The 20,160-nt window shown below is 61.3% G+C and overlaps 2 protein-coding genes across 8 annotated transcripts in view; both read left to right on the forward strand.

Annotated features, from left to right (window-relative positions):
- The first annotated feature begins 997 nt into the window (after nt 1-997).
- On the forward strand, nt 998-14,009 carry DENND4B (DENN domain containing 4B). 5 transcript variants are annotated; one of them, XM_038543289.1, is made up of 28 exons: nt 998-1,046; nt 2,267-2,606; nt 3,038-3,290; nt 3,762-3,831; nt 3,978-4,147; nt 4,223-4,467; nt 4,743-4,809; nt 4,903-4,961; nt 5,138-5,282; nt 5,509-5,684; nt 5,797-5,897; nt 6,243-6,458; nt 6,799-6,944; nt 7,194-7,333; nt 7,416-7,542; nt 8,163-8,369; nt 8,610-8,738; nt 9,473-9,668; nt 9,941-10,108; nt 10,355-10,743; nt 10,901-11,023; nt 11,163-11,332; nt 11,414-11,555; nt 11,777-12,013; nt 12,498-12,615; nt 12,709-12,874; nt 12,961-13,025; nt 13,132-14,009. In XM_038543289.1, exons 2-28 carry the CDS (start codon nt 2,290-2,292, stop codon nt 13,275-13,277), a joined length of 4,488 nt encoding a protein of 1,495 aa, XP_038399217.1. In that variant the 5' UTR covers nt 998-1,046; nt 2,267-2,289; the 3' UTR covers nt 13,278-14,009. The 5 variants fall into 5 exon arrangements, with proteins under 5 accessions (XP_038399217.1, XP_038399215.1, XP_038399219.1 ...); XM_038543287.1 differs by lacking the exon at nt 998-1,046 and adding an exon at nt 1,419-1,577; XM_038543291.1 differs by lacking the exon at nt 998-1,046 and adding an exon at nt 1,419-1,577 and having other exon boundaries at nt 11,945-12,013.
- Nucleotides 14,010-16,462: 2,453 nt separating this feature from the next.
- The window catches only part of GATAD2B (GATA zinc finger domain containing 2B), a 95,984-nt gene continuing 92,286 nt past the window's right edge, over nt 16,463-20,160 (forward strand). Inside the window, exon 1 of one of the 3 annotated variants that reach the window (XM_038543293.1) lies at nt 16,463-16,625. In XM_038543293.1, the coding sequence (XP_038399221.1) occupies nt 16,585-16,625 (41 nt within the window). In that variant the 5' untranslated portion in view covers nt 16,463-16,584. Of the gene's footprint in view, nt 16,626-16,976; nt 17,107-20,160 lie in introns of those variants that run through there. The other 2 variants (XM_038543292.1, XM_038543294.1) reach the window with 2 other exon arrangements.

Genomic DNA, 20,160 nt, shown 5'->3' on the forward strand with positions numbered 1-20,160 from the left:
GGTTTCTACTCTTGGGGATGCATTTGGGAATTTAGAGGATCCTGGGGGTGGGGTCCTCATCACCTTCTCATCACTGTTGGGGCCCCAAGCCTCAGAATTTGTACCCAGCATCGAACCCGGGAGTCCAGACTGAATGTAGGCTCCCAGGGCAGCACCTGTTCCCTCCTGTGCCCTCCCACCTGTCTGTCCCGGCTGAGTCAGTCGTGAGGCGACTGCTGCCTGAGATACCTGGTGTTTCCCCAGGGGCAGCAGGCCCCCAGGTGAGGGCGTCTCCCCAGGATGTCCTACCTGCTGGGGATGCCAGACAGGGCTCGGGTTGGTCTCCCCTGCGTCCCGGCCTTTGCAGCCTAGAGAACCTGGAAGACGAGTGGTCCAGGGCCAGCCTCTGACCTCACTCCAAGTTGGCTACCTCCCCGCGCGTGCCCTCCCTGCCCTGAGTGCTGGCCTGCTCCCAGGGTTCCCGAGGGGTGCCTGTTGCCGCCACAGGCTGCCAGCCCCGCGCCCTCTCGGCGTCCATCCCACTGGCTCCAGCCTCGGCCCCCGCTCCCCTCGGGGCACACCCCGCAGCTCCGCCCTCTCTTCCTCTTTAAGAAGCCCTGCTCTTTTTCAGAAAGGGAACTGAGAGCTCGCAACCCAGGCCCGCAGGGAATGCAGAGCGCCTTAAGCCTGGAAGTCGGGGCGTCGCCGGGTCGGCGCAGCCCGGCCCCCACCCCCCACCTCTGGCCACATGTGACCGGGCCCCCGGGAGGGACGGGCGCCGTCGCCTGCGTGCAGGGGGCCCTCCCGGCCGCCAGGGGTCGCGCTGCGGGCGCCGAGCGGGCGCGGCGGGGTCACGGCCCGGGTGGGGGGGGTGGGGGGGCCGCGGAGAAAGCGGGGCGCGCCGACGAGCCCGGCGCGGCGCCCGGGCCGCCTGTGCCTCCGCCCGCCGCCCGGCGGGAGCGTGCCGAGCCGGGCGCCATGTCCGGGGCCGGGTAGCCCGCCGCCCGCCGCCCGCCTCCGAGCCGCCCGCCCGCGGGCCGGGGGGCCGGGGAGCCGCGGGCCGGCAGGTAGGGCCGGGCTGGCGGCGGGCGGGGAGGGGGCGCGGGGAGGCCGGGGCTCCGGCGGCGCAGCTGGTTCCGCTTCCTCCGCCGCGGGGAAGTGAAAGCGCGGGGAGCCCGCGGGACAAGGGCGGGCGCGCAGGTGTGCGGCGGCCGGAGGGCGCTCCCCCTCCACCCCGCCCCGGGCCCCCCGCTCCCTGCCCCCCACGCTGCCCGCGGCCGCGGCTCCCCCCCGGGGTGGGGACGGACGGTCTGGCTGCGTGTGGCCGCGCTGGGCGGCGAGGCGGGGTTGGGGGGCCCGGGCGGGGGCGGGGCAGGCGGGGGGAGGAGGGCCGCGCTGCCGGCCTGGCGGTGCCCCCGCCGCACGCCCCGGGGCCGACTTCCGCCCGCGCAGCTTCCCCTCCGGGGTTTCGGGAAGTCCCCTCCCTTCCCCTCCCGAGCGCCCCACGCCTCCCGTCCGGTGCTGCAGCCACTCGCCGAGCTGCGCCCCGGCTCCGTGCCCCGGGCTCTGGGGACCCCCGGGTTAGGCCATGGCGGCAGGTGAGCACACAGGGGAGGCCCGTGGAGCGCCCTTGTTCCCCCGCCCCCGCGGCCGCGTCGGACCCAACTTCAGGAGCCTGGAGGTGGGAGGGCGCTGGTGTGTGGGGTCAGTGCACCCGCAGGCAGGAGGACACCCGAGGCTGGTGGAAAGACACGAAAACTTGGATTTTCTGGGCCTTCCTGGAACCCGGGGGGGTCCTCTTGAAAACGTAGAGGTGCGCTCTTTAAGAACCTCTGCTGGACCATGAGGTTCTAGTGATGTCATCAGGAGGGGTGGGAAGGTCAGAAACCCCGAAAACAGACTGTCAGGTTGGCGAAGTCACGGCAGGGCCAGTGCAGGAAAGATAGTGACCTCGACTGTGGGGAGTGAGGGCGGCCGGGCCTGTGTAGAGGCCGCAGCAGCGGTTCGAGGTCAGAGCCCCCGGGCGGCTGCTGCGGTCAGCTGTGCGCGGGCGTGCTGCTGGGGCGCTGCTGGGGCGCTGCTGGGGCGCTGCTGGGGGAGAGGGCTGCTGCTGCTCGCGGGAAGGGCCGGGTCCCTTTAAGGGTCTGGTGACGTCACAGGCGGGAGAGCTCGGGGTTGGCGGACCTCTGCGACCCTCCCCTCCCCTGTAAGGACTGGGGACAGGAGGGAGCGGAGGGGGGCCTTGGTTGCCTCCCTTCTTCACCTCTGCCCCACTTGACCGTTCCAGATGCAGTGAGTGAGGGGGGGGCCATGGCGGAGGAGCGGCCCCCCCGGCTGGTGGATTACTTCGTGATAGCCGGGCTTGCAGGGAACGGAGCTCCCATTCCCGAGGAGACACGGGTTCCCGAACCCAGTGGGCCCCTGCGCCCTCCCCGGCCAGCCGAGCCCATCACAGACATGGCGGTCATTGCTCGGGCACTGGGCGAGGAAGTGCCCCAGGGCTACACCTGCATCCAGTCCTCCGCTGGGGGCCACCCCTTGGAACTCAGTGCCGGGCTCTTGGGTGGAACGCAGCCCGTCATCTGCTACCGCAGGGGCCGTGACAAGCCCCCCCTCGTGGAGCTGGGGTGCGTGCCCTTTCTGTACAGGCACCAGGGGAGGCAGGGTGAGGTGGGGGCTGGGATGAGAGCAGGAAGGGGGCAGGGGTGGGGGGATGCACTTAGTCCCCACGTGGAATCAGCGGGTAGACTCTGCAGCTGCTTGCTAGCTATGGGATCTTGGCCAGGGTGGTGAGCCCTTGTGGGCCCATGTCCCCCTTCAACGGGGAGAACACCTCCGCAGGGTGCTTGAGAAGACCCAACAGGGTCATCCGTATGTGGGATGTGGCACACAGTGAGTCCACGGGAGCCTTTCCCCGTCGCATTTGTGAACAGTTAGGAGCCACAGAAGGCTGGAGGGCAGAGTCCAGCGAGAAGTGGGCCCTGGTGCTCGCTGTGACAAGACTGGTCAGTAGGACTTGCCCCGAACCCCTGACCTTTGCCCTGCTCTCCATGTTCAGGGTCCTGTACGAGGGGAAGGAAAGACCCAAGCCTGGCTTTCAGGTGCTGGACACAACGCCCTACAGCCACTCGGCCAACCTGGCCCCTCCTGGCCCTGGGCACCCCCGCACCTACCTCACTTGCCGACGGGCAGCAGAGGGGGCAGGGCTGCATGCCCTTGGCATCACCGACGTCTGCCTGGTGCTGCCCAGCAAGGGGGAGGGCACTCCTCATACTTACTGCCGACTGCCCCGCAACCTCAACCCTGGTGTGGTGAGCAGGGCCTGTGGTGTGCTGGGGTGTGGGCGCTGGGGCAGAGAGGCTACCTAGGGCTAGAGGGCTTCCGACACCTGCGGCAGGCCTTCAGGGGTGACTCTCCTCTTGGGGGACCAGGATTCCTGGGAGGGCTTCTTCTTTTTCTTGAGATTTATTTATTTGAGGGGCAGAAAGTGAATGAGGGGAGGAGCAGAGGCTCAACTGACTGAGCCACCAGGCACCCCAGGGGTGTTGGGAATTTTAAAGACAAAAGACCACTGGAACCCCAAGCTGGCTGGGTCACTTAGGTGTCTGACTCTCCCTCTCAGGGTTGTGAGTTTAAGCCTCGCTCTGGGGCTCAACACTGGGCATGGAGCCTACTTACAATCACTTTTTAAATAAAGAGAAAGATTGCTAAGGGATGGTAGACAAAATGGAGCCCAGAAAACTTTGTGAGTGTGTATCTATGTCTTGTCATTCTTGGGACAGTGGGGTCCAGCGGTATACCTGTGCTACAAAGTGGGCCTAGCCAAGGCCCACACTCTGGTCTACGAGGCAGGTGAGTGGCCCCCGTGTGCCTCCAGACCCTTGCTCCTTCGTGTCCCCCTGCCCTGGTGCCTATTGGCTGGCAACATCGCCATGCTCAGAACTCGCTTCTCCTTTGCCACCTGGCTTTTCTCTGGCATCTCCTGGGTCCCCCCACAGAGCTGCTGGGCCGGTACCCTGAGGAGGACAATGAGGCGTTCCCCCTGCCCGAGTCCGTACCCGTCTTCTGTTTGCCCATGGGAGCCACTGTTGAGTGCTGGCCTGCCCACACCAAGTACCCCGTGCCCGTCTTCTCTACCTTCGTGCTCACGGGTGCAGCTGGTGACAAGGTGGGTGAACAGCATGCCGTGCCCAGGGGTCCAGCTCTGCTGAGCCCACCTCACGGCCTCTCTGCCCCCCGCCAGGTGTACGGCGCTGCCCTGCAGTTCTATGAGGCCTTCCCGAGGGCCAGGCTGTCGGAGCGCCAAGCACGGGCCCTGGGGCTCTTGAGCGCCGTGGAGCGGGGCCGGGCGCTGGGGGGTCGGGCAGTGCGCAGCCGGCGCGCCATCGCTGTGCTGTCCCGCTGGCCGGCCTTCCCCGCCTTCCGCGCCTTCCTCACCTTCCTCTACCGCTACTCCGTCTCAGGCCCCCACCGCCTGCCCTTGGAAGCGTGAGCATGGCAGCCCCCGCTGCTGGGCAGGGGTGACGAGGGAGGGCCAGGCGGGCGGAGGAACAGGGACAGGATCGTGCAGTCTGTCCACCGGGAAAGTGCCCCTGGCTGAGGGAAGAGTGGGGCCTGAAGCCTGGTTTACCCTGGCCCGGCCCCAGGGCAGGGGCTGTGCTGAGTTTAGGGACTACGAGGTTCTGGTGCACAGGTGAAGAAGGGCGGAACATGGGCGGGGGGCTGGGGCGTCTGCCTCTGACCCGGATCCCTCTCTTTCCCAGGCACATCTCCCACTTCATTCACAACGTCCCCTTCCCTTCCCCGCAGAGACCTCGCATCCTGGTGCAGGTGAGAGCTGCCACCCAGCGTGGGGCTACCTGGGCGGAGGGAGTTGGCAGGGGCCAGCCTCTCATTCTGACCTGCGGCTCTTCTGCCTCCCAGATGTCGCCCTATGACAACCTGCTCCTCTGCCAGCCTGTATCCTCACCCCTGCCGCTCAGGTATGTGTCCAGGTTGGGGGGAGGGCTGTGGCTACTGAGGACCTGGTAGGTGCTAGGCAGGTGGGCATGGCCATTGAGGTCTGCACAGGTCAGGCCCTAGCAGTATCTGCGCCCTGTGTCTGGGGAGGGGTCTCCTGGGCACCCTGGTGACCCTGCCCCTCTTGCACTGCCTGCAGCGGTGCCAGCTTCTTGCAGCTGCTGCAGAGCCTCGGCCCCGAGCTGGCCATCACGCTGCTGCTGGCTGTGCTCACGGAGCACAAGCTGCTGGTGCACTCGTTGCGGCCTGACCTGCTCACCAGTGTTTGTGAGGCCCTGGTCTCTGTGAGTGCCGCCCTGCCCAGCCCACCTTCCCTGAAGCTTTTCACACGTGCCCCCACCCCTGTCCAGATTCTACTTCCTTTACCTTCCTCTGGGGTTTGGGGGGCACAGTCTATACACAACTTGCATCAGGGGCTGTTCTCGGGATCCCACCTCCAGCAGCTTCCATGACCCTGGCCAACACTCCGGCCACCCCCCGCCCACTGGTTCTTGTTCCCTGCCGCTCCAGATGATCTTCCCGCTGCACTGGCAGTGCCCCTACATCCCGCTCTGTCCACTGGTGCTGGCAGATGTGCTGAGCGCCCCTGTGCCCTTCATTGTGGGTATCCACTCCAGTTACTTTGATCTGCACGACCCGCCTGCTGATGTCATTTGCGTCGACCTTGACACCAACACGCTCTTCCAGTAAGAGGGCTGGGTGTCCATCAGTCAGGGCTGCTTGCAGAGCTGTGGGCAAGCAGTGGGAGAGACCAGCCAGGAGCCTCACAGCCCTTCCTTCCCTCTGCTCATGTCATAGGACTGAGGAGAAGAAGCCACTGTCTCCTCGGACCCTGCCCCGCAGACCTTACAAGGTTCTGCTGGCAACTCTGACAAACTTGTACCAGCAGTTGGATCAGAGTGAGTACCCTGGGCAGGGGTGGGTGGGACTGGGAACCCACCTGACCAGGGGACCCCAGGCTGGAAGGCCTGTGCAGAACCAGACCTCACTCGCTTGAGGAGGTGGCCAGGATGCCAATTTCCCGGGAGTGTGGGGACTGCTGCATCACGATTCCGAATGTGTGCGTCAGGGATGGGGTGGTGGTGGTGGTGAGTTGGGGGGGTGGCGGGGGGCAAGGGCTTGGGGGCAATCCAGTCACTGGGGAGGCCTGAAGAGGATACCTACCAGGGACGCCTTAGCTTCAGCACAGGTGTGGGAGGAGAAGGGTTGGGGCCAGCCCTGACCCAGGCTGCCCTGGTCCCCAGCATACACAGGGCCCGAGGAGGAGGCGTCCCTGGAGTTTCTGCTGACAGACTACGAGGCAGTATGTGGCCGCCGGGCCCGGCTGGAGCGCGAAGTGCAGGGAGCCTTCCTCCGCTTCATGGCCTGTCTGCTCAAGGGCTACCGGGACTTCCTGCGGCCGCTCACCCAGGCCCCCTCGGAGGGTGTTCGAGATGTGGACAACCTCTTCTTCCTGCAGGGTAGGGAGAGCTGGCCCGGGGTGGGGGTCGGGGGGTAGGCTCCCTGGCTTGTTCTTCCACTGGTACCAGCCCTGAGCCTGTATGGTCCTTGGGGCCTTGGCTCTGCCCTCCGAAGGCTCAGGGCTTGGGGTAAGCAGCCCGTAGGCCAAACCATCCCCAGGACCCTGACCTCAGGGCTCCCCATCTGAGGGAGCAGGTGCAGACAGAAGGGAGGGACCCCCGGCCAGCTTGGCACCTGTAGTTGTCCTGCCAGAGGGGCCCCGACTGGGTCCCAGGGTCTCAGGAAGGTCGTGATAGGGCCTGTGGCCTGCTGAGCCCCATGGTCCACATTCACTCCCAGGCTTCCTCAAGTCCCGGGAGCGCTCCAGCCACAAGCTGTATTGCCAGCTGCTGCGCACACAGATGTTCTCCCAGTTTATCGAGGAATGCTCGTTTGGCTCTGCTCGGCACGCCGCCCTTGAGTTCTTCGACTCTTGCGTTGACAAGGTATTGGATGCTGTCCCCCTGCCCATAGTCACTGTTAAAAGCGCATCGTCTCACCAGTTGTCGGGGCCACACAGCTGTCTGCCCTCCCATTCCTGACTCCATCCCCGGCGATGTCTCCAGGATCTTGGGGAGCCTGAGTGCCTGTGCTTCTTCCCCACAGCTGTGCTTTTCAGGGGTGCTGTCCTCTGGATGTTCTGGCTCTTCCCTGTGCCCACTGTCTCCATGCTCACTCTTACCGTCCTGCTTCAGGTCCACCCGGAGCAGGAGAAGCCTGAGCCCACACCCTTGGTGGAGCTTGAGGAGCTGTCAGGGAGTGAGCTCACCGTCTTCATCACACCTCCTGAAGAGCCTGCAGCGCCTGAGGGCAGTGACTCCACCCCCCAGTACTGGTGAGAGCCTCTGTTGGGAAGCCTAGGCCATGGCTGGCTGCTCATCGACCACTCCTAACCCTGCCTCTTTCGGCCCCTCCAGCTACGACGGGTTTCCCGAGCTGCGGGCTGAGCTGTTTGAGTCCCCTCATGAGCAGCCTGGTGCTCTGCCTGTGCCAGGCCCATCCCGCAGCGCCCCCAGCAGCCCTGCCCCTCGCCGTACCAAACAGGTAACAGGGATGTGGGCCCTACAGAGGCACCTGACTCAGGCCGTGTCTTCGTCTGTGGAACGGATCTGATAGTACCTATGCTATTATTAGCAGGTTTCTTTCTTTTTTTTTTTTTTAAAGGGAGTCTAGGAATCAGTAAACTAGAGAAGAAAGGTTTTATTTTATTTATTTATTTATTTTATGATAGTCACAGAGAGAGAAAGAGAGAGAGGCAGAGACACAGGCAGAGGGAGAAGCAGGCTCCATGCACCGGGAGCCTGACGTGGGATTCGATCCTGGGTCTCCAGGATCGTGCCCTGGGCCAAAGGCAGGCCCAAACCGCTGTGCCACCCAGGGATCCCTATTAGCAGGTTTCAATGTGCCTGGCCCATAAAAAGCACTTAAAATGTTAGCTGTTAGTGTCGTCCCCATCACTTTTGTCTTCCGAGCACTCTGGGAAGGTGGGGGCCCCGGCTCTAGAGCTAGGCCACGGTGCCAGGGATGAAATGAACCCTGTGTGCAGCATCCCTCCTGCCTTCTCAGAGCACAGACCCTGGGGAGGGTGCCGCTTCTCCCACCCCATCCCCAGGCCTGCTCTGGCCTGGTACCGTCCTCACCAGGGTGTGCCCTGCCCCATCCAGGAGATGAAGGTTGCGCAGCGGATGGCGCAGAAGTCAGCAGCTGTACCCGAGCTGTGGGCGCGCTGCCTGCTGGGGCACTGCTATGGGCTGTGGTTCCTGTGTCTGCCTGCCTATGTGCGCTCAGCGCCCTCCCGCGTGCAGGCCCTGCATACGGCCTACCAAGTGCTGCGCCAGATGGAGAGCCGCAAGGTGGTGCTGCCCGATGAGGTGGGTATCCACGCCCAGCCCCAGGGAGGCCCCTGAAGTGGTAGGGAGCTGGGCAGGTGCCTGTGACGCTCATTGAGTATGTTCAGGGTGCATCCGTGAACCCCAAGGGCGTAGATCAGCAGGAAGGGCAAGTAGCTCTTCTCTGCAGTACCCTGGGAGCTGTCCTGGGCTGGTGACGTCTGCAGGACCTGGGGGTTGGGGATGGGAAGGGGCCCCTCACACTGTCCTCTCCTGGCCCAGGTGTGTTACCGCGTACTAATGCAGTTGTGCTCCCATTATGGGCAGCCTGTGCTGTCCGTGCGGGTCATGCTGGAGATGAGGCGGGCAGGCATTGTGCCCAACACCATCACTTACGGCTACTACAACAAGGTACTGAAACTGTTTGGGGTAAGATGGCAGCCGGTGCCAGTGTGGATACAGGGAGGATGCTGCTCCCTCATGCCCCCTTGAAGAGTGACCATGGAAAGTCCACAGGGCCCTGTAACCCCTGTCAGCCACTGGACCATTGGAGCGGTTTAGCACCAGATAGCATCCCTCCTGCTTGGCAGCTTACTCATTCCTCATAGCTTTGATGGGGTGGCCGGGCAAGGACTGCTACCCCCCACTGGTAGCCATGCTGTCAGCCAGCGTGCCAGGCACTGTTCCAGACATGTCATGTGTTTTCTATCCTTTCATCGTTTCCGCAGCCCCGCCTCCCTCTAGCCCCATGTTACAGGTCCAGGATCCCATAGGGAAGAGGTCAGGGAGTCAGGACATGAACACAGACATAGTGATGTTTTGTGTGTCCAGAACTTTAACCACAATACAAAAGTGCCTCCTGGTTTTTATGTGATACAACTCATGACTAGAAACATGAAAAAACTTCTTCAAAGCCTTATGCTTAACAAGTAGCGGAGACTGCATACAAAGTATCCGCATAGCTTCTGGCTTCCTTCAGCTCCCTCAGAGTGGCGGTGGCCGAGCCATCAGCAGAACAGACCAGGCAGGACATCTGCAGGGGGAGATGGCCCCTGGGTCCCTGGTGTCCCTGGAACAGGCAGTGGCCATCAGGCTAGAGTCAGGGTGTGGAAGTAGGCCATGTTGATGAGCACTGTGCTTGGCAGGCTGTGCTGGAAAGCAAGTGGCTCTCTGGTACACCGGGTGGGCGCCTGCGCTGGGCCAAGCTCCGGAATGTCGTCCTGGGGGCTGCTCAGTTCCGCCAGCCTTTGAAGGAACGACGGCGGCAGCAGCAGCAGCAGCAGCAGCAACAGCAGCAACAGCAGCAAGCAGCAGCACAGGAGGCAGGCAGCTCCCAGACAGGTGGGTAGGAGACCCGGAACCTGCTTGGGGACATGCAGCCAAGCCCTGGTGGGGCAGGGGCACAGAGAACTGGTGCTAGCTTCATGGCTGGCATGGGTTGTTCTGGGGACCTGGGTGTTTTGGGGACAGGTCTGTGCACTTGGCTGGTCACGAAGGAGAGGATGTTCGGTCTGGGAGGAGCCCTACAACCCCAGGCCCATGCAAGAAGCCCTGTTTTGGGACAGGGTGGGCTTTCTGGTGGGCTGTCTTCAGCCTCCTCCTGGTGTTTGCAGAGCCCTATCTCGAGCGTCACTCCCCTACCCGCCCACTTCAGCGCCAGACTACTTGGGCTGGTCAAAGCTTCCGGGACCCAGCTTCACCCACAGGGCGCCTGGTGAAAAGCGGCAGTCTGGGCAGTGCCCGTGGGGCCCAGCCCACCGTGGAGGCCGGCGTGGCCCACAGTGAGTGCCCAGCCTGACCCATACCCCGGCCTGCTCTCCTGACTGCTTCCCAGGGAGAGAGGAGGAGAGCAGAGCCAGGCTCCAGGGGCCCTCTGTGGGGTGTGCTGTAGAGGATGGGGGACCTTGCCTGGGACATGTCACTGTGGTGGTAGTAGTGGCAGTGCCAGGGTCTGTGCGGCCAGGGGGTGTCTCCCTGGCTCCTGGACAGCGAGGCGCTGTCTCCTACGGTTCTCCTCTGCCCTGCAGTGATAGAGGCCTTGGGGGTACTGGAGCCCCGGGGGTCGCCTGTGCCCTGGCATGATGGAAGCCTCTCAGACCTGAGCCTGACGGGTGAAGAGCTGGCCCCTGGAGGCAGCCTGGAGGACTCAGGCTCAGCCCTGGGTGCCCAGTCCACTGAAGCCCTGGAAGGGCCAAGTGGGCGGGCGTCCAAGGCCAGTGGACGTCAGGATGAGGCCAGCACCCCCAGACGAGGGCTGGGCGCTCGCCTCCAACAACTGCTCACTCCTTCCCGCCGCTCCCCCGCCTCTCATGTTCCCCCACCTGAGCTGCCCCCCGACCTGCCTCCCCCCACCCGCCGCAGCCCTATGGACAGCCTCCTGCGCCCCCGCGAGCGCCCTGGATCCACTGCGTCTGAGGTAGCCAGCTGGGGTGGGGGGAGCCAGCTGTGGGGGAGCCAACGTGGAGGGGGAGCCAGCCACGGGGGGGTGTCCAGCTGCTGTAACCCCATGGGGCCCGGAGCGGGGCTGCTAACAGAGAGCCTCCTGCTGACCACTCCTTCTCACGTGCCGGCAGAGCTCAGCCTCTCTGGGCAGCGAGTGGGACCTCTCTGAGTCTTCTGCCAGCAGCCTGAGCCTCCGCCGGTCCTCGGAGCGCCTCAGCGACACCCCCGGGTCCTCGCAGCCACCATCCCTGGAAGTGAGGAGCAGTCCACCCACCTAGATGTGCTAGAAACATGCACAGGGCCTAGTCCCTCTGTCTCTCCATTGAAGGCAGGGGCTGCGGCACCTGCAAGGAGCTTGGACTCTTCAGCCTGGGGGGGTCTTCTTGCCTGCAGATCCTGCTGTCCAGCTGCTCCTCCTGCCGTGCCTGTGACTCACTGGTGTATGATGAGGAAATCATGGCCGGCTGGGCACCCGACGACTCTAACCTCAACACCATCTGCCCCTTCTGCGCCTGCCCCTTTGTGCCTCTGCTCAGTGTCCAGACCCTGGATTCCCGACCCAGGTGCCCAAAGCAGGGCCAGTGCTTCAGGGTGGAAACAGGGAGGCAGAGGTTCAAGGGCTGACCCCCGTTGTTCCCCCACAGTGCCCCCAGCCCCAAACCTGCCCCAGCTGGTGCCAGTAACAGCAAAGATGCCCCCACCCCTGGGGGCTCAGGCCCTGTGCTCAGTGACCGCAGGCTCTGCCTTGCTCTGGATGAGCCCCAGCTCTGCAACGGGCACATGGGGGTAAGGTGTGGGCCGCAGGGGCTTGGGGGACAGCGTGCATGTGTCTGTGTGTTCCCCAGTGGTGGCAGGGCATGATGAGCCCAGAGCTGCTGGATGAGGTGACTCAGTGGGAAGCATGGTCCTGGGGGTGGGGTCCTGGGGATGGGGCCTGGGGGGGGTGGGCACCCCAGGGGCATGGCCGGCATCTGCCCTGTACTGCTCTCCATCTTTATACCTGACAGGCTGTGCCCCGGCGGGTTGAGGGTGGGGCCTGGGCCTACCTGAGCCCCCTGGTGCTGCGAAAAGAGCTGGAGTCACTGGTGGAGAATGAGGGCAGTGAGGTGCTGGCATTGCCTGAGCTGCCTGCTGCCCACCCCATCATCTTCTGGAACCTTCTGTGGTATTTCCAGCGGCTGCGCCTGCCTAACATTCTGCCATGCCTGGTGCTGGCCTCCTGTGATGGGCCCCCACTGCCCCAGGTCAGTGCCCTTATGTGGCCCCGCTTGCTGGGTATGGCCCACCTCACCTCCTGGTGTCTCACGCCCCGAAGAGCTGGCACAGGCTCTTTGGGTCCATTGCCCCAGTCTGATCCCTGGCCTGTTCACTTTACAACTAAGCCTTCGTCTGCGGACTTGTGACGTGGCCTAGGTGCCCAAGGCCCAGGGTTAGATGCCTGTGTGGTGCCCAGTACCTCCCACAATGATTCCTGGATGTCTGTCTCTCATGACACCAGTATTTATTGAGCACCTTTCAGGTTCCAGGCAGTTTTTAGGCACGAGGGATGCAGATGTCAGGACAAATGCATGCTCTCAGAGCTTGCGCTCTTGTGGGGGATACAGGTTCCTTCCCCTTGTTTTTTTGGCTGCATCCCATGATGCCCCTCTCTCTCTCGGGGCATTGCTGGTCCATCTCAAGCCCTCCGCCTGCAGTTTGTGAACCTGCCTTTGTCTTGGCTCTTTACAGGCCCCATCTCCTTGGCTGATGCCTGATCCAGCATCTGTGCAGGTGCGGCTGCTGTGGGATGTCCTCACCCCTGATCCCAGTAGCTGCCCACCTCTCTACGTGCTCTGGAGGATCCACAGTGAGTGTGGTGTTTGGCCCAGGCTGGGAAGGAGTGCGTCCCACGCCCAGAGGGCTCAGTAATATCCTGGCTGCTTTCCTTTCTTTCACCCAGGCCAGATCCCACAGCGGGTGGTATGGCCAGGCCCCATCCCTGCACCCCTCAGCCTGGACCTGCTGGAGTCAGTATTGCGCCACGTGGGTCTCAATGAGGTGCACAAGGCTGTAGGGCTCCTACTGGAAACGCTAGGGCCGCCTCCCGCTGGTCTGCACTTGCAGAGGTATGGTGCACCTCTCTGGGAGGTACCTGGCCTGTCCCAGGCTCCATAACTCCTTCTCTCATTCATACCTTCTGCCTCCACTCCAGGGGCATCTACCGTGAAATCTTGTTCCTGACAATGGCTGCTCTGGGCAAGGACCACGTGGACATAGGTAAGGGAGCAGCAGGGGCCTGAGGAGTTTAAGTATTTGGGGCTGGATGTCGGAGGAGGGGGGTGGGAATCCTCCTCTGTTGACCTACTTTCATCCTCTTCCCTAGTGGCTTTCGACAAGAAGTACAAGTCCGCCTTTAACAAGCTGGCCAGCAGCATGGGCAAGGAGGAGCTGAGGCAGCGACGGGCACAGATGCCCACCCCAAAGGCCATAGATTGCCGGAAATGTTTTGGAGCACCTCTGGAATGCTAGGAACCCTTAAGCTCTCCTCTCTGGCCTGGGGTGGGGAGGTGAGGGAGAAGGCATCCTGGAGATAACTGCTCTCCTTACTCCTTTCATAGAGGAGTTGGAAAGCAGACCCAGCCCTAGGCTCCGAATGTGGGCAACAAAAGAGAGGAGGGACCCCTGTTACCAGAAGTCATGATGCCCCTATCTCCAGCCTACCCAGTACGCTTATGCTGATGTAGTACGATATCTGGCGGGAGTTGGCACAGCTCTGTTCCTCCCCAGATTACACCGGGGACTCTCCTCCAGGCCACCCACAGGTCTGTACTGCCCTGGGCATTTTCTAAGTTTTTGTTTTAAAAAACAACTGGAAAGCGACAGAGCTGCTGAGCCTTTGCCCTGAGTAGGAGGGAGGGATGTCATTCCTTGCCAGGCCGGGTGACAGGCCTCCTTTCCTGGAACTGCTGAAGTAGCCTGAAGCTCCCCACTGTCTACCTTAGTGTTTGTATTTTAAGTTATTTATTTTGGAGCCACAGCCCCCTTGCTGATGAGGTTCCTGGGGATGATGAGAGAGAAGGGAAATGGGGCACCGTGGTTCAGCGGTTTGTAGCTCCTGGAAAGTCAGGAGGGAGCTGAGGGAGCCCCATCCAGTCCTCATTGTTACCTCCACTGTGCCCAGGGCCCTGGCTGTGCAGTAAGGATTGTTCCTTGCGAAGTTTTGTTGGATGTAAATATAGTAAAAGCTGCTTCTGTTTTTTCCTTCTGCCTCCTGTTCCCTGGGTCTGGGATAATGAACGGCAGAGGTATTTCTTTTTCCTCCTTTCCACCTTTTCATCCCCTGCAGCATGAAGTCTGCCATGCCTTCCCTGACCAGGTCTGGTGCTGGTCCCTTGGTGCTCAGGGAGTTGTCGGAGCAGGAGAGGGGTGAATCCGGTGCTGGCTATGGTGGTGCCAGGCTGTGTGGCACTTCCGGCCCTCCCACACAATCACCCCCTTGTCCCTCATTTGTACCCCACACAAAGGCTCCATTCTCTGGGGGCCTTGAGCTCATCTCTGCCTTCTTTCCTCTCTCCCAGCTTCTCTAGTACCTCCACAGAGAGGACAGCCCACTCCCGGGTAGGCGGTACTGGCAGCTCTCATGTACCCTGGGAGCTCTGGCAGCTCCCCTAGACCCCCTCAGTTGCTCTAGGTGCAGGCGGTGCTCTTCCAACTAGGGTCTCAGCCTGTGGACAGGACCAGGAAGACAGGCAAGGATGAAGGAGCTCACTGGGCAAGAAGGAGACGCTCAGAATTCTCCCTTTCCTGTAGAATGAAATTAACACAGGAAACAACTCCCAAAGAGCTGCAGAACCAATCACCAAAGGGAATTAGCCAACAAAACATGTGCCTTGGGGAAGGAGGGCAGGAGTGTCAATGGAAGTAATAACTTACATGAGGCTTTAGTGCAAATTCCTGGGGGTGGTGAACAGTGGATGGAGAGAGGAGTACTGGAAACTTCGAGCCACAGGACCGACCCTTCCGCATCCTGCAGTGAGCATGGTGGATGCTTTTCCAGCATCCTAAAAGAGCTGCATGGGAGGGAAGCGAGGGTTTAGGAGATGCACTCTGTCCTGCTGGGGACTGGGAGGTGTGTCCTTCAGAAGGGAAACCCTCCTGTCAGTCCAGGTTCTGATTGGACCTGACTCCCCAGAATCATCCTGTGCCTGTATCTGCAAGGAGCAACCGCCTTCCTGATATCCCAAGTGTTTGTAGGGCATAGTATGTCCAGCAGAGTGAACTGTCTGGAATGAGAGGATTTTAGTCCCTTACCTTCACAGAGCATACCATCTTGATGGTCTAGAGCACCCCTTGCCTCAGACAGTAATGATAATCACTCTCACTTCCAACTCCTGTACTTCTTACCTTTGGGCCTCCTTGTAGAGACCTACAGTCAGGTGGACAGGACTACAGAATCCTTTAGCCCCAGGAATATCTGGAAATTCCAAGAGTAAAGTACTCACTACAGCCTATGACATCTCTGTGCTATGGCCTAGGGAGCTAGATGAGGGAGGACAGGCCTATTCCTGGCTCGTTTTTCTTACCAGACTTGAGAGCCTATACAGGCTTGAGTTTGACAGTTCAATTAAATCTTGTCTCTGCAATTTACTAATTTTATTACATCAGCCAAATTACTTAACTCCTGCACCTCAGTGTTTCCTCATCTGCAAATTGAGATTGTTTACCAAGATTAACCCTACAATCCTTATCAAGTGCTAAGCACACTTCGTAAACACTGGCTTTGGAAAGAAAAGCCAACGAACAGGTGGTCTGTGAAGGGAAAGGTCAGGTCCGCTGGGCAGTGGAGGCCTCACGCCTGTCCTTGGAGTCTGATGGCCCCATATTCAAAGTCCCTTCCACAGTCTGCCTTTAAGGTATTTTCTGGGGCTTCCCTGGCACCTTGGTCAGGCTGGCATCTCCGGCCACCGCCTTTCCCCTGTCTGCCCTGGAGGGCCAGGTGGGGGGGGGTGCAGAACAGGACAGGAAGAGGGCGGCCGCTCCTGAAGGCAGGTCACCCGCCACATCCCCGCACACAGGGGCCTGTGGGTTTGTGTCAAATGACCGAGTCGCTGAGAACGTTAGGACGGGAAACCGCGTTCGGTGCCTGCAAGGAGGGCACCGATGGAAGCGGGATGTGCGACTCAGTGCAATTGTTGGAAAAGTCTGCTCGTGGCTGCCATCGCGCTGGCTCAGTGCTGCCCGCGTCCTCGGCGCCGACCTGCGCTCCTTGAACGTACTATCTTATCGTCACGATGACCCGGTGCGACGGGCGCTCCTCTCCATCCTTCCCGTTTGACAGATGGGGAAACTGAGGCACAGAGCGTCCAGGCGAGGGGACGTGCAGCGGAGCCGCAGGGACTCGGCCGGGGCGCCAGTCTCCCGCGCCAGGCCCTCGGCGTCTCGGAGCCTGCTCTGGGGTGTCAGCCGCACCCGGGCCGCGGGCTTGTACCGGGGGGCGGCGGACACCGCATCCACCGTTGGAGGCCCGGGCCCCCGAGCTCACCGCCCCGCCGCCCCGCCCGCGCCCCACGCACACCCGGAGGCCACGCCCCGCACGGACCGCGAGGCCCGGCGCCTGCCGCCGCGGCCTTCGTCGGGTTCCGGGGCTCGGTCGCGATGGGCCACCCCCCACGCAGAGCCCAGCGCTGCCCGCCGACCTCCATCTTTGGAGTCGGGAGGATGAGAGCGGGCCCTGGGGATCCCGGTGTGGGGTACGGGGTACGGCGGCTGCCTGGGGACCAAAACGTCTCCAAGGGAAAGTTGCAGCCTGAAGCGATTTTTTGACCCCCGACACTTAATGGGCTGCCGAAGACCCGGATGTGTCTGGGACTGGCCGAGGTACCCATTAACGCGCCCCCGCTAGACCATCCCCCTCCTCCGCGCACGATTGGGTGCTGCGGCCGCCAATCAGCGCTCCTCCAGCCACTCACTCTTCAAGGGTGGGGTGTAGTCCCGGCATCCCGCCTGCTATTAGCGAGGCCTGGAAGAAGAGGGCGGGGAGGCCGGCTGAGGTCGCCCAATGGGCGTCGTGGCGTGTAGGGAAGGTGGAGCCCAGGCGCTTGGCAGCTGCCCAATCAGCGTCCTTGTTTGTGTGGTGCCGCCGCCGGTGCAGCCGCCGCCGCCGCCGCCGCTGCCCCCCGTCTGTACCGCAGTGTCTGCTCCGCCCGCCCGCCCCGGTCCGGCCCGCCCCCCTCCCCCACCCCCGCCCCCGGTCCTGTCGGCGGGGTCCGGAACCCACTGTGCCGTCGCCTCCCTTTTTCGACGCCTCCGCCGCCGCCTGAGGAGGCGAGCTCGCCGGGAGTTACACCGCCACCGCCAGGTGAGGAGCTGTGGCCTAGGCCCGCCCGGCCTCCCGCCCGCCCGGGGGCGGCGAGCGGCGAGCACAGGAGGGAGCCGGGAGGCGGAGGCGGCGGTGGCGGCGGCGGCGGCGGTGGGGGAAGGGCAAGGTGGAGGGCGGGGGAGGGGAAGCGCCCGCGAGCCGACGCCCGCCCGCGCGCCCCCGCCTCGCGTCCCCCTCCCCCGCCCGGCCCCGCGCGCCCCCGCCCCGCGCTCCGCTCACCTCGTCCCCTCCCCCGCCCGCGCGCGCGCCCCGGCCTTTCCCTCCGGCCTCGCGCGCCCCCGCCTCGCGTCCCTCCGCTTCTTCTGCTTTTACTCCCTTTCCCCTCCCGCGCGCCCCGTTCCCCCGCCATCCCCGCTTCCACTCTCGGCCTCCTGCCCGCCCGCCCGGCGCCCCCGCGCTCCTCTCGAGCGCCCCCGCCCCCGGGGCTGCCCTCGGGGCTGTGGGGGCCGCTCCCCGCGCGCCGGCCAGGCTCCTCTTTCTTCGGGGGCAGCGCTTTCCTTCGGTGCCCGGGAGCCGGCGGCGCGGGACTTGGAGGACTTTGTGGCTCCACTCGCGGGGACGCCGAGGCGCTGGCCTCCCGCTGGGCCGCCCGCCGGCCGGGACGGCGCTCCCCCTTCGCCGACCCCCGGCGCGCAGGAGCGGGCCCGGGGGCGGGGGCTGTCGGTGGGGCTCCGGCGGCCCTCGGGACGGATTTCGGGCTTCCGATCCGCGGCGGTTCCGAGGGCTTTTGTGTGCGTGTGCGGAGGTTCGGCAAGGAGGGAGCCGGCTTCCCGGCCGGGCTGCAGCGGGGCTCCGGGGTCAGGGCAGGTCTCTCGTCCGTGTCGACGACGAGCTGATGCTTCTGAGTTTTTGAAACGTTTTTATTTCAGAAAATTTAGTGTTTGGTAGACTGCGTGCGTGTGATTCAAAATGCAGGCTCCCCTCTCAACTTCTCCAGCCACCCAGCCTCACTCCCTGGTGCCTGGTTTCTGATTGTTTTCTGGCAGCAGCGTGCTGCCTCGGTGTTGGAGACTCACCTCGTGGGGTGTTCGGTGCTCACTTTTTTTGCTTTTTTCTTTGATACATTGACCTAAACTCTTCCTTGAAGTCTGACTCCCGTTTTCGGTGCCGGAGTGGTCAGCATTTGTGCCGGCGTGATGGGGAAGGAGGCTACTTCGGGAGCTTCTAACGGTGGTGCTATGGAAGGCCTCCGTGTATTTTAAAGGAAGGCCCACGTGTGTAGGAAATGGTGCTGCTTTTAGGTGACTGATATCGAGTCTGTATTTGAGGATGGGCTGGCTCAAGGATAGGCTTTCCTTGGGCTTTTTAAGCAGGGTGTATGAAGAGTGACTTAGTGGGAGTACTGATCTGGTCGTGCTGTCTTCCATTTTTAGAGGAATATAGTTTTTTAGTCTAGGGGCAGTGGTATAGCCATCATGGGCAGGCATGAAGCAGAGAAACAATCAGTGGGAATCAGAAGGCCAGACCTGTAGGCTGAGTGACCCAGTTTGAGAAAAGATGAGGCTTGTGGACCTTTGTTCTGCTTCTTCCTTGAGAACACTTTCGATAAAGTGAGAGGGATTTGTAGCCGACAGCAGCATCCATCTTTATGACACTGTGGTTTGCCTCCCCTGACTGTGATGTCTGTTAACTTCCTGTTTAGAGGCAGTCCGAAAAGGCTCTAAACAGAGGCTGCACTCAGATACGTGTCTAGGAACAGTACTGACCAGGTACCCTGATCAGCGGTTCAAGTCTAAGTTTTGGCAGTAACTTTTACTGTTGTGTTTAGCATAAGACCACAGGCGTGGGGAGAGAAGATGTGAAAGATTTTTTTGAACCTCATAGTCTTAAAGTATATTCAAAAGCCTGTGTGCTGTCCCTCTTTCTCTCCGTCTTTCTCCTTTTTTTTTTTCTTGGACAAATGTTTCCAATAATGCCCCCACCCCCACCCCTCACATACCACCTCCTCCTTCTTTTTTCTGTCTGGGCTTGGCCAGACCTTCAGGTTGGATTTTGGTTACAGAACAGCAGCGTAGGGGTGGGGGTGGGGGGGTGGGGGGAGGGTGTCAGTGTGTCATTAATAGTATCCTGATCATATGCTGGCACCTCTGGATTCATCCTAGCTTTAAGCAGTATGTTGTATGTAAACCAGGCCTCTTGCTTCAATTTACTGTTCCTTATCTTCCACACCTACTGAGCTGGAGGGACATAGGTGGGGAACATCAGTTGTGTGCTGTCCTAATTTCTAGACTCAAGTATAGTCCCTGTCAGTCAACCCATTGGGATAAGCATGTTCACAGGCAGACACTCTGCACTCAGAATACTTATGTTGTTTGGCTCATCGAGAAAAGCCAAACCAGCTTGGATTGATTAAAACAACTGCTAGAGAAACTGTAAGATTTTTTTTTTAAGATATTATTTATTTCTTCATGAGAGTCAGAGAGAGAGACACACACATAGGCAGAAGGAGAAGCAGACTCTGTGCAGGGAGCCCGATGTGGGACTCGATCCCGGGACCCTGGGATCACACCCTGGGCCAAAGGCAGGCGCTAAACTGCTGAGCCATCCTGGCGTCCCAGAAACTGTAAGATTTGAGCCTTAACTAGGTCCTTAACTAGGACCAAGGAATTATTTTCTCCAGACCTTTTACAGTACTGAAAAACTCTGAAGTAGTTTGGAGGGGAGGAGGGAAGAAAAGACACACCCAGATTGACTATAAATCTAGCCCTGGTGTAAAACTGTCCACTTCTTGCTCAGGAAAAATCTAACCTATCAGAGGATGCCACACAAAGTTGCAGTTCCCTTGCATTGGTTAAGCTTGAGAAAAGATACATAAGGAAGTTCAGTTTTTGTTGAAAAGGTGTGCCTTTTAGGGGGAAATCTTCTATTAGCTGTATTGTGTGGTTTAGCCTCAGTATCCCAGTGATATTTTCTATAGGTATTGGTTAGCGATTTTGGTGGCTTCAGAGTCCTTGAAGTAGAGACAATCCTGTGTTTGTGTAATAATGATGAAAGCATTGAAGAATAGATCTGATTTGAAATGCTGCATCCTCA

The sequence above is a fragment of the Canis lupus genome, chromosome 7, assembly GCF_011100685.1.
Source record: "Canis lupus familiaris isolate Mischka breed German Shepherd chromosome 7, alternate assembly UU_Cfam_GSD_1.0, whole genome shotgun sequence".
Taxonomy (NCBI): domain Eukaryota; kingdom Metazoa; phylum Chordata; class Mammalia; order Carnivora; family Canidae; genus Canis; species Canis lupus.